The sequence below is a fragment of the Microcaecilia unicolor genome, chromosome 6 (assembly GCF_901765095.1).
Source record: "Microcaecilia unicolor chromosome 6, aMicUni1.1, whole genome shotgun sequence".
Taxonomy (NCBI): Eukaryota; Metazoa; Chordata; class Amphibia; order Gymnophiona; family Siphonopidae; genus Microcaecilia; species Microcaecilia unicolor.
The window spans coordinates 63,787,964-63,805,437 of NC_044036.1; the positions used below are offsets into that span (position 1 = coordinate 63,787,964).

At 43.9% G+C, this 17,474-nt stretch overlaps 1 protein-coding gene across 2 annotated transcripts in view; it reads right to left on the reverse strand.

Moving 5' to 3' along the window:
• COL24A1 (collagen type XXIV alpha 1 chain) overlaps positions 1-17,474 on the reverse strand; it is an 804,368-nt gene that overhangs the window by 385,967 nt on the left and 400,927 nt on the right. For both annotated transcript variants that reach the window (XM_030205800.1, XM_030205801.1), the window contains 2 exons: positions 15,573-15,617; positions 3,741-3,794 (listed from right to left, as the gene is read on the reverse strand). In XM_030205800.1, coding sequence (XP_030061660.1) covers positions 3,741-3,794; positions 15,573-15,617 — 99 coding nt within the window. The remainder of the gene's footprint in view (positions 1-3,740; positions 3,795-15,572; positions 15,618-17,474) is intronic.

Consider the following 17,474-nt stretch of genomic DNA (forward strand, 5'->3'; position numbering starts at 1 on the left):
TTTCCATTATAAGGCGAAGCCGGCCATCTCGTACCCAGGCCCCGCCCTGCCCCCGTCCCGCCTTTGCTACCCTACCAACACGCTCCCTTGAAGGTTGGCCGGCGCCGCAACAAAACAGCAGTTGAAGTCGGCCAAAATCGGCTTTCGATAATACTGATTTGGCCGGGATCAGGAGATCGCCAGCGATTTCCCAATTTGTGTCGGAAGATCGCTGGCGATCCCTTTCGAAAATAAGCCTGCTAACCATCCAGCAGACCAATCTTATTCTACCCACAAATTTGACAGTTCAAACTTCACAACCAACCCATATCAAACACTTAATACTCCCCTCCAAGACGCACAACCCAAATACTCTATGTAATATGTACCCTTTGCTCACTGGAACTGGAACCCTGCCTGACCAATGATGCAACCCTATCAGATTTTGTTGTGATCCTATTCGACTAGTTTTTGTAACCTTCTAACAATAGTCATGTAATCCTCACTGAATCTCCTATGGATGTAACATAGCTCTATACTCTCTGCGAGACAAAGCCACATGCTCGCACTATTCTATCGGATTGTTAACCTGTTCAATACCTTGTAACCGCCCCCTTTGTTCCATGTAAGCCACACTGAACCTACCAAAAGGTGGGATAATGCAGGATACAAATGCAATAAATTAATTGTCTTGGCAAAGACACTTAAAACCTGCCCGAGAGCTGGTGTAACTGTCCATGTTGGCAAGTTAGGTGTGATTTCTGCCACATATGATAGTATATTATGAGGACACATAGAGGGACATTTTCTATTGGGGACGCCCATCTGCGAGGATGGCGCAGCAAAGGGGCTGGGCTGACCATATTTTCTAAACGAGATGGCTGGCCATCTTGTGTTTCGATAATATGGTTGGGGCCGCCCAAATGTCAGAGATGGCCAGGTTTGAGATGGCCGGCCTCGGTTTTTGCCCATAATGAAAACCGAGGCTGGCGATCTCAAATTTGGCCAAATCCAAGGCAGTTGGTCGTGGGAGGGGCCAGCATTTGTAGTGCACTGGTCCCCCTCACATGCCAGGACACCAACCGGGCACCCTAGGGGGCACTACAGCGGAATTTGCAAATTGGTCCCAGGTGCATAGCTCCCTTACCTTGGGTGCTGAGCCCCCTAAAACCCACTCCCCACAACTATACACCAGTACCATAGCCCTAAGGGGTGAAGGGGGGCACCTACATGTTGGTACAGTGGATTTTGGGTGGGTTTTGAAGGGCTCCCATTTTCCACCATAAGTGTAACAGGTAGGGGGGGTTGGGCCTGGGCCTGCCTACCTGAAGTGCACTGCACTCACTAAAACTGCCCCAGGGACCTGAGTATAACATTTGAGGCTGGCAAAAAACAGTTTTTAAAGTTGTTTTTTTGAGGGGGTTAGTGACCACTGGGGAAGTCAGGGGAAGTGCTACCCGATTCCCTCCGGTGGTCATCCGGTCAGTTCGGGCACTTTTTTGGGACTTGGACCTGAAAAAAAAGGGACCAAATAAAGTGGACCAAATTCTCGCCAGGGACGCCCTTCTTTTTTCCATTATCGGCCGAGGGCACCCATCTCTTAAGCACGCCCCTGTCCCGCCTTTGCTACCCTTCCGACATGCCCCCGGGAACTTTGACTGGCTCTGCAACGGAAAGCAGTTGGAGCCAGCCAAAATTGGCTTTCCATTATACCGGCCATCTCCCGATTTGTGTCAGAAGATGGCCGGGGACAAGATGGCTGCTGAGCGTACCTGCTAACAGCCACCATTTCTACAGCTCTCTGACTTCCTAGCAAGATGCCGAAGCGAAGGGGCAAGTCCGCCTCCTATGCTCCGCAGCGATCGGCTCCCACTTCGCAGGATATTCGGTCCTTTTTGCAGACGTCTGTAGCTTCATCTACCGCAGTGTTTGGAGTGCTGGTAGGCAGCCCGCTGATACGCGCCAGTTCGAATGGAGGCATGGCAGCGTCTCCTGGGCTAGAGCTTACGCTCAGCCCCAACACAAGGGAACCACCCCCTCAGCCGTTGGGCTGTAGCACTCCGTCAGAGACGACTTTGAACAGGTCCCCCAGAAGCGGTGAGACCAGTTCCAGTCGGGAGGCAGACCATCGATTGGCTGGAGAGCAAGAAGCCTTGATGGCTACACCGATTTTTACAACGAATTCGGTGGGGAATGCTGCTAGCATGAATCCGGTAGGACCACCACTTTTTTCTTTCGATATGCACAAGCCAGCAGAAGTTACTCTGGACTCTTTGTGGACTCTGATTGTAGATCTAGGGAAATCAATTACTCCACAGATAAATAGACTAAACCAGGAAATGTTAAAACAAGAGGAAAAAATAAACAACATGGACTTAAAAATAGGTAAACTGGAACAGATAGAAGAACAAAAAGATTTGGATATGAAAAGATTGCTTACTCAGCAGGAGGCTATGATTAAAGACTTGACCTCATTAAGAAGAAAGACTGAATCTCTTGAGAACAATGCTAGAAGCAATAATTTACGTTTGTTAAACTTTCCTAAACAAATTGTTATATCTCCTAGGGAAATGTTAAAAAAATATATAATGGAAATTCTGGGTGTAAGGGAGGAATTAATTCCTCCTTTCACCCAAGTGTATTATCTTCCAGTTAAAGAAAGGAGTGACCAAAAAATAGCAAGCCAAGAACAACCATTGAATGTCACTGATTTACTTGAACTAACAGATAATGAAAATGTAATTCCATCGACATTAATAGTTACAGTGGCATTGGCACCTAATACACAGTGGTTAATGTCCATGTACTTTAAGAATAAAGATAAAACATTCCTTGGTCAGAAAATACAAATGTTTCCCGACATCTCCAGAGACACGCAAAAACGTAGGAAGTCTTTTCTTTTAATGAAACCAGCTGTAACTCAGCTGGGTGCAACATTTTACTTGCGATACCCTTGCAAGTGTGTGGTGAAGTACCAGGCAAATAAGTATGTATTTTTTGATCCAGCTCAGCTGACAGCATTCCTTACCTCAAGGCAAAATCGGGGTACTTAAAACATCTTATCTCTTTAATATGTAATTAACACTGTGGAATGATGGCTGTTAACATCTAGTGCTCTATCTTTGAAACTTATGTTTATAAATAATTCCATTTCTTAAAATCGTGTCCCAATATGTGGACTTGAGCAAGAAATTTCAAACAATTACTTCTCTGTTATGTATTTTCTTTGAACTGATTGAAATGTATTGCTTTTCCAAACAAGCATTTGCTTGATTATAAATGTATAAATTTTCATAAATAAAAAATAAAAAAAAAGATGGCCGGCGATCTCTTTCGAAAATAAGCTGGATAGGAACCTATGTCTTTTTATACAATAGCACCTAAGTAGCTACCTACTTGCTCTCTTAAACTAGGCACACTGCTATAAAATTACCCTTCAAAAGCCCCATTATAAGGGAGTTAAGATTCTGGCCATCACTGTCCAGCCTCAGGATAAGAATGATCTTTTTAATTTCATCTTGTTATTTTCACTGGTTTTATTGGTTTGACTCTCTTACTGAGATTAGTTTTATCCACACACCAACTTGAAACCATTCTTGATTGCTATTGACAATATATAACTCTTAAGTAAATATATTTTTCTAAATTAAATCTGGTCTTTTGTCTAGAATGGTAAGCAAAAAGGTTACAGATTATTTTCAAACATCATATACTGAGTAAAAAAAAATCATTTTTAAGTATAATTCAAGAGCTGATATTACCTTCAACCCCTCAGGTCCTGGTTCACCAGCATGACCTTTCCGACCAGGTTTTCCCTAGAATAAAAAAACAAAAAACAAAAATAACACCCCAAAATACTTTAAACATGCATGAGACAGGGAAATAAGAGAAATAGGTTTTGGGAGTTTGCAATATTGCAAATAGTACACTTTTAGTGATCAGATAAATAAATCAAGGACAATAAAGAAGAAAAATTACCTAGCAATGGGTACCAATAGGATAAAACTCCTCTAATACCAACCAGGTTGATGCTAGATGGTAAACCAAGGCTACGTATTATCTACAAATGTTACAGAACCTCAATCATTTTAGTACAAAACTTTGTGATAAGACATGGAGGCAAGGCTGGCATAACAATTAAGCAAAATAGACATCTTCCCATCTTCCATGTGGGAACAAAGCAATACAGTTCTCCCACTCTGCTCCCTCCCTCCCAATAGGGCCTGAAACAAGAGCTGCTATTACTGTGTTCCACCAATCTTGCTCCTAGAAGGATCTGCCTATGCAGGGCTAAAGAAAGAAAGACTGCTGCCACTATTCCCTCACCCCTCAACTTCCTCCTGATATGACCTGTGAAGAACCGAGAAAATAAAGCAGCCATTGCCCTCCCCCCCCCCCCCCCCCCCGATGCAACCTGTTATAGGTAACTTTGCTTTCAGTGCTGTCTTTCTATTTCTTCTCCCTTCTCTTCATTTCCTCCCCTACATTGTTTGATGTTCATCTTTCTCTTCCATTAATTTTCTCTCCTCTTAGTCTAATCAAGAATTACAATTATGCCATCTAATTTGATAGAAAAAAAATTAGCTAACAAATTTTTTAAAAAGAATAGTCTTCAAATATTTGCAAAAATTATCAGAGCTGAGGCAAGTTCAAGCTTATGATACATTAAGACAGACTTATGAAAGCACATAAATGAATATTAATATCTATTCTGAAAATATACTTATACTTGTATAATTCACTGGCACACTTTCCATTACTATGTAATACTATATTTTACCATTTTGGTTACTCTTATGTAATATTTGTATTATATTAAAACCAATAAAAAAACTTGGGAAAAAAAAGAAAATTATCAGAGCTACTCAGATCTTCTAATTTTAAAGCAAAGGAGTTCCAAATATTAGGACCCTTCTATTCCCGATATTACAGCAAATCGTTTTCCTAAATTAAGAGAAATAGGATGCCTGGAAAAACCATGCTGAACTTTTCCTTTTCCAGATATTTGCTCATGGTCCAGGATGGGGTGAAATCCCCATCTTCTTTGGCACTAGGAAGTATTTGGAGTAAAATTCCATCCCTTATTCTGCTGGTGGGATGGATTTGACTGCTCTGGCCTACAAGAGGGAAGAGAGCTTCTGAATAAGTAATTCCTAGTGCTGAGAGCTTAACCTTGATGATCTTGATGTACTGTTGGAGAAACAGTATGCCAGAAGGCACAGCTATTTTGGACTATGTTGAGAACCCACTGGAATGAAGTTACAAGGGGTCACCTTGCTTAGAAACAATTCAGCCTCCCTCAAATCAGTAGGCTGTCTGGAACAGAAACATTTACTGTGATTATGATCTCCTGGAGCCACTCAAAAGCCTGCCGCTTGCCGCTGAACAAAATAATAATGGGTGATTTCAATTACTCCAATATTGACTGGGTAAATGTAACATCAGGGCATGTTAGGGAGGTAAAATTCACTGCATTATGGAGCAGCTGGTACAGAAGCCGACAAGAGGATGAAAAATTCAAGACCCAGTCCTTAGTGGAGCGCATGATCTGGTGCAGGAGGAAATGTTGCTGGGGCCGCTTGAAAACAGTGATCATAATATGATCAGATTTAACATCGGCTCTGGAGAAAGTACACACAGGAAATCCAAAATGTTAGCGTTTAACTTTCAAAAAGGAGACTATGATAAAATGAGAAGAATGCTGAAAAAGAGAAGCAGCTGTGAAGGTCAAAAATGTACATCAGGCGTGGATGCTGTTCAAAAATACCATCCTGGAAGAACACAGGAGAATTAAATCAGGGACGAGCTATGGACGTAATCTACTTAGATTTCAGCAAAGCTTTTGACAAGGTTCCCCACAGGAGGCTCTTAAATAAACTGGAAGGGCTGAAGATAGGACCCGAAGTGGTGAACTGGATTAGGAACTGGTTGACGGACAGAAGCCAGAGGGTGGTGGTGAATGGAATTCGCTCGGAGGAGGGAAAGGTGAGTAGTGGTGTGCCTCAGGGATCGGTGCTGGGACCGATTCTGTTCAATATATTTGTGAGTGACATTGCCGAAGGGTTAGAAGGTAAAGTTTGCCTATTTGCGGATGATACTAAGATCTGCAACAGAGTGGACACCCGGGAGGGAGTGGAAAACATGAAAAAGGATCTGAGGAAGCTAGAAGAATGGTCTAAGGTTTGGCAATTAAAATTCAATGCGAAGAAATGCAAAGTGATGCACTTAGGGAATAGAAACCCTCGGGAGATGTATGTGTTAGGCGTGGAGAATCTGATAGGTACGGACGGGGAGAGGGATCTTGGGGCAATAGTATCTGAGGATCTGAAGGCGACGAAACAGTGTGACAAGGCGGTGGCAGTAGCTAGAAGGTTGTTAGGCTGTATAGAGAGAGGTGTGACCAGCAGAAGAAAGGAGGTGTTGATGCCCCTGTATAAGTCGTTGGTGAGGCCCCACCTAGAGTATTGTGTTCAGTTTTGGAGGCCGTACCTTGCAAAGGATGTAAAAAGAATTGAAGCGGTGCAAAGAAAAGCTACGAGAATGGTAAGGAATTTGCGTTACAAGACGTATGAGGAGAGACTTGATGACCTGAACATGTATACTCTGGAAGAAAGGAGAAACAGGGGTGATATTATACAGACGTTCAAATATTTGAAAAGTATTAATCCGCAAACGAACCTTTTCCGGAGGTACGAAGGCAGTAGAACGAGAGGACATGAAATGAGATTGAAGGGGGGCAGACTCAAGAAAAATGTCAGGAAGTATTTCTGAAGGACATGGAGGGGCATAATCGAACGGAAACGCCTATCTCCACGGGCGTTTATCTCCGAGAACGGGTCCGTGAAGGGGTGGGCCGAACCGAATTTTCGAAAAAATGGATGTTTTTGAGCTGGGCGTTTGTTTTTTTTAGCGATAATGGAAACCAGTGCTTTTTTTGTAGAAAAAAAGGTGCCGGTACTCATTATGGGCGGGGTCACCACATATGGCTCCACCCCTATGTTAGCCACACCCACATTAACCACACCCCCTATACCAGCCATGGCGCATATAAACAGACATCATTGAAAATATTACAGTACTATAGGAGAAAAAAATAACGTGATTTGCTAAGTAGTAGTAGTAGTATACCCAGTGCAAAATAAGACAGCCAATGTAAATTCTCAAATTGGACATATTACAAACACTAAAATGAAAATAAAATGATTTTTTTTCTACCTTTGTTGTCTGGTGACTGTTTTTCTTTCCATATTGGTCCCAGTCTGTGATTCTCCTTTCCTTTGTTTTCGCTTAACTCTTCTGTGCCATTTGTCATTTTTGTCTCCTTTTTCTTTGCTTTCTTCAATATTTTTCAGGCTCTCTCTCTGTCCAGATTTAATTCATTCTTACTATCCATTCTTTAATTTCCTTCATCTACCTGTGGCTTTTCATCTTTTCCTCACCCTTGTTCTCCCCATGCCCCTTCCTCTTATTCTCCAGTCTTTCTCTATTCCCCTTTTCCATCCAGCAGCTCTGCTTTCTCTCCCCATCCTTCCAGTGTCTCCCCTATTTCTTTCTGCATTCTTCCATCCAGCGTCTTCCCTCTTTCTTTCTTTCTGCATTCTTCCATCCAGCGTCTTCCCTCTTTCTCTCCCTATCCTTCCGTTTTCCCTCTCTCCCCATCCTTCCATCTGTTTTTCCCTCTCTCTCTCTCCCCATCCTTCCATCTGTTTTTCCCTCTCTCTCTCTCCCCATCCTTCCATCTGTTTTCCCTCTCTTTCCTCATCCTTCCATCTGTTTTTCCCTCTCTCCGCAATCCTTCCATCCGTGTTTTTCCCTCTCTCTCCCCATCCTTCCATCTGTTTTTCCCCTCTCCCCAATCCTTCCATCTGTTTTTCCCTCTCTCTCCCCAATCCTTCCCTCTGTTGGTTTCCCTCTTTCTCTCACTCCCCAATCCTTCCCTCTGTTGTTTTCCCTCTTTCTCTCTCTCCCCAATCCTTCCATCTGTTTTTCTCCTCTCTCCCCAATCCTTCCATCTGTTTTTCCCTCTCTCTCCCCAATCCTTCCATCTGTTGTTTTCCCTCTCTCTCTCTTTCTCTCTCCCCCAATCCTTCCCTCTGTTGTTTTCCCTCTCTCTTTCTCTCTCTCCCCAATCCTTCCCTCTGTTGTTTTCCCTCTCTCTCTCTCTCCCCAATCCTTCCCTCTGTTGGTTTCCCTCTTTCTCTTTCTCCCCAATGCTTCCCTCTGTTGTTTTCCCTCCCTCTCTCTCTCCCCCAATCCTTCCCTCTGTTGTTTTCCCTCTCTCTTTCTCTCTCTCCCCAATCCTTCCCTCTGTTGTTTTCCCTCTCTCTCCCCAATCCTTCCCTCTGTTGGTTTCCCTCTTTCTCTTTCTCCCCAATGCTTCCCTCTGTTGTTTTCCCTCTTTCTCTCTCTCCCCATCCTTCCATCTGTTTTTCCCTCTCTCTCCCCATCCTTCCATCTGTTTCCCCCTCTCTCCCCAATCCTTCCCTCTGTTGGTTTCCCTCTTTCTCTCTCTCCCCAATCCTTCCCTGTTGGTTTCCCTCTCCCTGCCAAGTTTCCCGCGAACGGCGCGAAGTCGCGACGCACGCGGCACCAGCCCTTATTTCCGGCCGCTGCTGCTTCTCCTGTTGAGCAGCAGCGGCCGCTACACAAAGAAAAAGAAGATTTTTTAAAAAAACTTCAAACCTGGCTGAAACGCGGCACCCCGGCACTGTAGACAGCCATTAGGCATTGGCTGTTGCCCCACAGCCGCTCCTCCTCTTGCCTCTACGTCACTGCCCCTGGAGGAAGACCCCGGAGGAGCGCAGTGACGTAGAGGCAAGAGGAGGAGCGGCTGCGGGGCAACAGCCAATGCCTAATGGCTGTCTACAGTGCCAGGGTGCTGCGTTTCAGCCAGGTTTGAAGTTTTTTTTTAATCTTTTTCTTTGTGTAGCGGCCGCTGCTGCTCAACAGGAGAAGCAGCAGCGGCCGGAAATGGGGGCTGGCACTGCGTCCGTCACGGGGCGGGGGGAGCAAAAAAAAAAAAGGTGCCGGTACGCCGTACCGTTGCGTACCGGCACAAAAAAAGCACTGATGGAAACTAAAAATGCCCAGCTCAAAAACGTCCTAATCCGAGCCATTTGGTCATGGGAGGGGCCAGGATTGGTAGTACACTGGCCCCCCTGATATGCCAGGACACCAACTGGGCACCCTAGGTCAGTGCGGTGGACTTCAGAAAACGCTCCCACATGCATAGCTCCCTTACCACGGGTGCTGAGCTCCCAACCCCCTCTCCCAAAACCCACTACCCACAAATGTACAACACTACCATAGCTCTTAGGGGTGAAGGGGGCACCTACATGTGGGTACAATGGGTTTTGGAGGCCTCCCATTTACCAGCACAAGTGTTACAGGTGTGGGGGGGATGGGCCTAGGGCCACCTGGCTGAAGTGCACTGCGGTACCCACTAAATGTGCTCCAGGGACCTGCATACACGCAGGCCTCTAGGACTGGTTGCTGCTATAAAACATTGGCACACCAGTTGACACCTGAAGACTAATCTCTCCGAAAACGTCCTTTATTGGAATAACCGCCTTTACTCACAGTTAACTGCAGATCAGAGGTTGTGCCCCACTGGCAACGAGTCTCCCTGGTACTGAGATGAGCAGTAGGTCAGAGCTGGCAGAATGCTGTACAATGCCCTCTTTCAGCCACATTCAAGGGAAGAACTAAGCTCTTTAACGTGGCTAACACAGGAAAGGGAGCTAAAACTGGCTTACAAAAATGGCCACTACCGCATGGACTACAACAGGAAACACAACAGGGCACACTCTGACCCAGTAGGCAGGGGGAAAAGCACCATGGGAGAAGAGCCTACCAACTACCAACATCGTGAGACTGTAACACAAGCTAATGAAATCACGGAGCCCAAAACCCGACACCCACCATAATGCAATGCTGATGTGACCCTGTACTGCACCCGAGAGCCACATCTGACCCAGGGAAAGGCTGTGACAGGATCGAACACATTCTGCTGTCATGGAGGTGGGTACGGCATTTGAGCCTGGCATACAGGCTGGGAAAAAAGTTTTTAAAGTGGGGTTTTTTTGGTGGGAGGGGGTTAGTGACCACTGGGGGAGTCCAGGGAGGTCATCCCCGATTCCCTCCAGTGGTCATCTGGGCAGTCGGAGCACTTTTTTGGGACTTGTTCGTGAAAAAAAAGGGTCCAAAAAAAGTGACCCAAAATCGCAGTAAAAATGCCTTTTTTTTTTTTTTCGATTATCAGCTAAAGACGCCCATCTCTCCTCGGCTGATAATCACGCCCCAGTTTCACCGCCACCACGCCTCCGACACGCCCCCGTCAACTTTATTCGTTCCTGCGACAAAGTGCAGTTGGAAACGCCCAAAATCGTCTTTCGATTATACCGATTCGGGCGCCTTTGCGAGACAAACGTCTATCTCCCAATTTAGTTCGCACTATAGGCGTTTTTCTCTTTCGAAAATAAGCTGGATGGCCACCTATCCCATGACTTTATACATTTCTCAAGTGTCTCTCATGAGGAGGAATGAGAGCTCTGGGCTGGGCAAGAGGGAGAAGTGTACCTATGCCTATGTGACTAGTAGGATCTTTGTTGCTCTCCAGCTGGAAACCTCCAAGACGAGTAGGCAGCAGAAGGAGTAGACCAGGATAGTGACTTAATTGTATCAGAATGTTTTTTTATGTCAACTACCTCTTCCACTTTGTTACCAAACTAATTCTCCTGAATAGCTGGTTCTAGGTTGGCTACATGTTGCCAGGCAAGTCTGCACATTCTAATACTGACTGTAGAGGCCCTGGACACCATGTCAAAAGCATCACAGGTTGCCCAAGCCATGTGCTTTCAAAGCTCCTTCTGCTTAGCTACTAGCTGGCAAAGTTCTGCAGGCTGCTCAGGTGGTAAAATATCTGCAAATTCTGCCATACTGCACACTAGGTTCTGCATGTGCACAAGAGGGGAGTTTAGTATACTGAAATCCTTTCCTCCCAAAAATCTCCAAGGCCCAAGGCTCCTTCCCTAGTGGCACAGAGAGACTAATCTTGAAGCTTCTTAAATCTAGGAACCTTTTGGAATCCATATATAAGAGATAGTCTTCTTGTGAATGGGCTGCACAGAAAGGGGGTTGTCTCCCCCTGCTTCATCTGAATCACCCTAAGGATGATGTGAACGGGCACTGTCGCAGTTTCTTTTGGAGGTGTCTCAAAGTCAAGGATCTCTAACATTTCTGCCCTAGGCTCATCCTTGACAGCCAACTGAAATGGGATGGACTTAACCATCGCCCTTACAAAATCTGTAAAGGAGAGCTACTTAGGAAGAGAATTGGGGTTTATTTGATTAGATACTAGGGGACCTCTCCTCTATAAGGAACTCTGGCTCCTGGTCAGACTCCCAGGAATGGTCCAAATTAGTCTTAAAAAAAAATACTCTTGAGAAGAGGGTTGAGTCGTGCTTGCCTCAGGCCAGGCTCTGAGCAGGAGTGCCAAGTGACGAAGGTCCTCCTGTGCCCCAAGGGAGCTTCTTCCCTGATACACTGGATAATGATACCATCTCCACTGGTGCTGACTTCAACACCCGTTGAGGTATCAGCATAACAAATAGCAGATGCCACTTAGGCATCCAGGATGGACTAAGGCTCTGATGCCCTTGATGTTCCAGCACTGTGTTGATCTAGATGGTGCTGCAACTCCTGCTGTAGCATGGTCAAAATCTGCCCCTCGAGATCTAGCATCAGTAAAGGCTGGAGCCCAGCTGGTTGGGTCATATCCTGAGCAGACATTGGGGTCAAATCGGAGGCCTGGTCCTGGCTCGATACAAAGCTGATGCAGACACTTCTTGGATACTGATGATGTCAATGTTCCAATGCTCTTGGCATCATGCTTCAACAAGGACTGATGCTTCTTGGCCTCCACTAGATGCACCGAATCGGAACCTCTCATTGCTGATGAGGCTGACATCAAATCCTTATGAGTCCTCCGTGTGGTATTGGAAGATCGATGCTAGTTGGCCCTATCAATGTTTGGTGTTGAGACAAGTGAAGACCTCCTCATTGTTGATGCATCCCCAGTGACTGATTCAGCTCCCTGAGCCATAGGGACCAATGTCTCTGATGACAAAGTCAATGGATTAGTCTTTTTGCACTGCTGCTCTCCACTCTTAATGCGTCTTAAAGAAAGCTCTGAACACAGTTTACATAAAGAAGGATTATGTCTTGCCACACCTGGATCACTTCTTAAAACCACTGGGAGTTTTCTGGGACATTGGAGGAAAAATAGCTGAAGCAAACTCAAACAGCTTAATTTTACTAAAAAGAGGAAACTTGCTCAACTGGGTGCCCAGAGCTTAAGAGGGCTAGAATAGCTGTGGAAAAATAAGGAAACTCATTAAACTGCCAAAAGTACTAACAAAAAAATACAGGAATGAAGGGGAACCTGGTGCCATGCAAGGAATGAACAAAATCAAAGGCAGGCAAAGCAAAAATGAGCAAACTTGCCAAAAAAAAAAAATAAACGTAAGGATAACACACACGATGTAGAAAGAGCACAAACAGTGTGCTCTCAGCTCCATGGAGAAAAGAACACTGCCTGGTCCCATGCAAGGAATGAACAAAATCAAAGGCAGGCAAAGCAAAAATGAGCAAACTTGCCAAAAAAAAAAATAAACGTAAGGATAACAAACACGATGTAGAAAGAGCACAAACAGTGTGCTCTCAGCTCCATGGAGAAAAGAACACTGCCTGGTCCCATGCAACGGCTGTGGGCAGAAAAATGCACAGGCATACGCAGTTGATGGTCTCAAAAGCTTCTCAAAATCAGAATGCTGGTGAGCGTCTTCGCCGAGGGCTCCAATGGATGATGTCACTCACCCAGATATGGCAATATGATGTCCTGCTTGTCCTTAGAGCAAAAGGAATTAGACTAACAACAGGAAAGCACAAGGAGTTTAGGATCAGTGCAATTTGGAAAATAAAATGTCTACATAAACGTAGAAAAAAAGCTTTGAGAACATACATTTTGAACAGAACCTGGCTGCTTAGAATTTCCAGTTCAGGTTTTACCTGTGCATTTCCATTGCTAATTTGTGGTCCATTATTCTGTATTCAGTGAGTCTGTATGGTTCTTCAAGTGTAATTGAAGGCAGATATTCAATTAGAATATTCTGAGAAAGGAATCTATAGCAGTCCAGCTACAGAGAATCAGTCTTGTTCTAGACCCTGATATAATATTTAAATGCAGTCCTTGTCCAGCTGGGACTTCTACAGTGTGAGTTGTGTGAGTTTGTGCCATTTTCATATGGCAGGTATGCCACACATGCTCTGAATGTGTTTTTGTAGAGTTTTCAGTAGTGCTTTGGTTGGCACACATCAAGTGACAGTTTTACCTTAGATTACTCTGTTTTCTTTTGTTTGTGCACTGTTTTAAAAATCAGTTATTGCCATTCTTCATTTAAAATAAATTGAGAGGAATTCAAGAATGAACGCGATTTATAATGAAGTAGCATTAAACATAGCATCTATCAGGAGCTAATCCTAACAAAACTGACTGGAAATGGCAAAAGACAAAAATTACTGACAATAAGGACTTATATTTTGCTGCTTTAGAATTATATTGGAAAAAGACTGAAGAATCAGAGCAACAGTATTTTCCACCAAGATTTTATCAAAAATCAGTGCTATGAACTTTTCAAGAAAGTGCATTTTTAAACTATCACTCATGAAACCAACATGAAACAATGAGAAATCAATAGTGAAGACTTTTAAAACTGCTTGGAATCCAAGATGTTGGGTTTAGGATATGTTAATGTAAATGACTCTGACATATCAGTAGCAGTGGCTCTGGGTAGTGAATGGGGAATATTTTTTGAAGAGTTTCAGGTTCAGCAAACACAAATATTAATCTAAGAGCTTTTCACCTCCATCTATCTGATGAGATATGATTTAGCCAATCCTAACTGAGAGAAATGATCACATATTTACAGTCTGATTTGAAGCCTATCATTCTTGGTGAAGTTAACTGAAGTAGTGGTACATCGATAATCAAGGGGCTCTTTTAATTAAACTGTTAGGCATTAGAATGCACCTAACTAAAAAAAAATGGCCTAATGCTGGATGTGCTAAAGTGTTTCGCATTGGTTTTACCATCTGTGTGCTCTAAGCATGCAGTAATAATTTTTAAATTTTTTTGTGAGGGGGCATGTCAGGGGTGGAGAATGGGCAGGGATATGCTAATCAGTGCTAACTGGTTAGCCTGTTCATAACTTGGGAGCCCTTAGAGCCTCATAAATAGGAAGCAGTAAGTGCTCCTGCGGTAATTTTTTTTAATTGGCTATGTACTAATGCATAGCCAATGAGGTTACATGGTAATACTTTTAAAACAAATAAGAAAACATATTTTTTCACTCAATCAATAGTTAGCTCTGGAACTCATTGCTAGAGGATATGGTAACAGCATTTAGCCTATATGAGTTTTAAAAAGGTTTGGAAAAATTCCTGGAGAAAAAGTCCATAATCTGCTATTAAGATAGAGATGGGGTAAGCCACTACTTATCCCTGGAATCAGCAACATGAGTCTTGCTATTATTTGGGATTCTAACAGGCACTTGTAACTTGGATTGGCCACAGTTGGAAGCTGGATACTGGGCTAGATAGATCATTGGTTTGACCCACTATTGCTATTCTTATATTCTTATTCAACAAATGGAAGAAAAGCTCTTTTTGACAGTCTCACTAAAAATAGGCATAGCCCATTTCTTACAGCAGCTTGGTAAAAGGGCCCCTAAGAGGCTATTTTCGATCGTCTCTATGTGCAAGTAGTAGACATGTGTAGATCTGTAACACAAGTAAACAGTGATTTTAGAAAGTTGCTATGTGGAGATCTACACCATGTATGGATTTCAAAGGGGTGCAGTTTTGGCTGGCCAAAAATCTAGATGTGTATTCCCCATTTTACAAGAAGGAATACATGTGGCCAAAAAGTTTGCACACCGGCCTCAGTTGCATAGCCAGACGAGCTTCTGGGCGGCCAGTGACTAGGCGCCACATTTCCTTTGTCTCTCCCTGCTCCCCCATTCAAATTAAAACGAAAAGTACATTAACTGGCAGGGATCCCTAAGCCCTGCCAGCTGAAGAAATCCAGAGTCCATGTGCCTGTCAAAGCTTGGCAGTCTGAGGTAGCACTTCGAGCAGTTAATGCTGGCACCACAAGCATATTCAGCATGTGTGGAACTGAACACACCCGCAGTGCCAGTGGCTCAAAGTGCTGCTTCTGACTGCTGTATTTACTGACAGAGGGCATAGGCTCTGGATTTCTTCAGTTGGTGGGGCGCCATTCAGTTATGCCCCTCTAGGCCTCATTACATAAAATGAGACGTACTAAAACAGCCCAAGTTGGTGGTAAAAATAATACATCTTAACAGTATCCCACTTTGATAACTATTACCCTATTTATGTCACTATTTTAAATAAATACATACCTTTAATTTGTAAACAGTTTTATTTTTGATGGAATATTCATTTAAGTTGAATTCAGGCAACCCTCCTAATTTTTATTTCATCTTGTTAAAAACTCTACCACTGTAACTTACCCTTGGGCCAACATTTCCAGGAGGTCCTATTGGTCCTTCAGATCCCTAACAAAAACAAAACAAACCAGTTTTTGCAAGCTACTTATTTAGGTGAAATGATCCAGGATTATTTCTTCAATTTATGTAACCTTGGAATTTGTTGCTTTGCTTTGCGATCTGGTTAATTTCTTAAATAAATTTGTGGTTCTTTATCTCCTAGATCAATGTTAAATCAGCTTTCATTGAGGGTCCACTGAATGCCTAGAAAGGGCCTTAACTAGAGTGGACCAGCTTTTTATAAGAATAAATATGAACTTTTAGTGCTAACAAGACAGCCACTTAACTGAGAAATGAATGTAGGAAAAATACAGCTGTCTGAAGTATTGCTGCCCTCTGCATAAATGTCATTTTCATGTAAAACAAAGTTACTCACCTGTTGCAGGTGTTCTCTGAGGACAGCAAAATTAATCATCTTAGGTGATATCTAATGGAGTGCTCTTGAGTTAGGAAGTGTCCCCTATTTAAAGAAGATATCTAATGGAGCCTATGAAGGAATACTCCCTAGAATCTATTCCAGAAGCTTTTGGAAGTGCCTCGACACAAATATGCGTGCCTTCCCACCCATTGCTGTCATGTGGGACCAGTTTAGTCTAGTATGAAGGACTAATAGAGGTCAACTCCAAGGGGAGGTGGGTAGATGAATAAGAATATTAATCTTGCTGTCCTCAGAGAACATCTGTTACAGATGAGTAAATTTGCTTTCTCTGAGAACAAGCAAAACAATATTCTTACTCTTGGGAGTACCTAGTTACCAAAAAAGGGGAAAATAATGACACATGGCAGGTAAATCATCTTCTTCTTCTTCTTTTTTTTTTAAGATAGCTTTGAACAGAAAGAAATAGAGTGGGGGGGGGGGGGGGGCAGAGTTGGATTGTAGGCCCCAAAAAAGATTTTCTGAAGGACTGTGTGAACACCTATCCTATCAGGTGCGCTGTTCCAAATAGTAGTGAGATGTAAATGTGTGGACTGGTAAATGTGTGGACTGAAGTCCACATTGCAGCTTGTAGATTTCCTCTATGGAGGCTGACCTCAAATAGGCTACCAACCCAGCCATGGCTCTGGCATTCTGAGCCATGATATGAGCTTCTACAATCAGCCCAACTTGTGCACAAGTAAAGAAATGCGGTCCACTAGCCAATTTGAGTTTGCCGATAGCATCCCCATCCTGTTTGGATCAAAAGAAGAAAAAAGCTATCCAGCTTATTTTCGAAAGAGAAAGACGCCTATATTTCGACCCAAATCGGGAGATGGGCGTCCGTTTCCCGTGGGCGCCCAAATCGGTATAATCAAAACCCGATTTTTGGCCTCCTCAACTGCAGTCCGTCACGGAGATGAACAAAGACCACTGGGGCGTGTCGGAGGCGTGGTGAAGGCGGGACTGGGGCGTGGTTATCGGCCAAGGAGAGATGGGCGTCTTTAGCTGATAATCGAAACAAGAAGGGCATTTTTGACGAGAATTTGGTCCGCTTTATTTGGACCCTTTTTTTCAGGTCCAAGTCCCAAAAAAGTGCCCCAACTGACCAGATGACCACCGGAGGGAATCGGGGATGACCTCCCCTGACTCCCCCAGTGGTCACTAACCCCCTCCCACCAACAAACACCCACTTTACAAACTTTTTTTCCCAGCCTGTATGCCAGCCTCAAATGCCGTACCCACCTCCATGACAGCAGAATGTGTTCTATCCTCTGACAGCCTTTCCATGGTTCTGATGTGGGTCTCGGGTGAGTGTGACACCTTTTCTGTTAAGGGCACTGCAGAGTCACATCAGCAATGCATTGTGGTGGGTGTAGGGTATTGGGCTCCGTGATTCCACTAGCTTGTGTTAAATGCTCACGATGTTGGTAGTTGGTAGGCTCTACTCC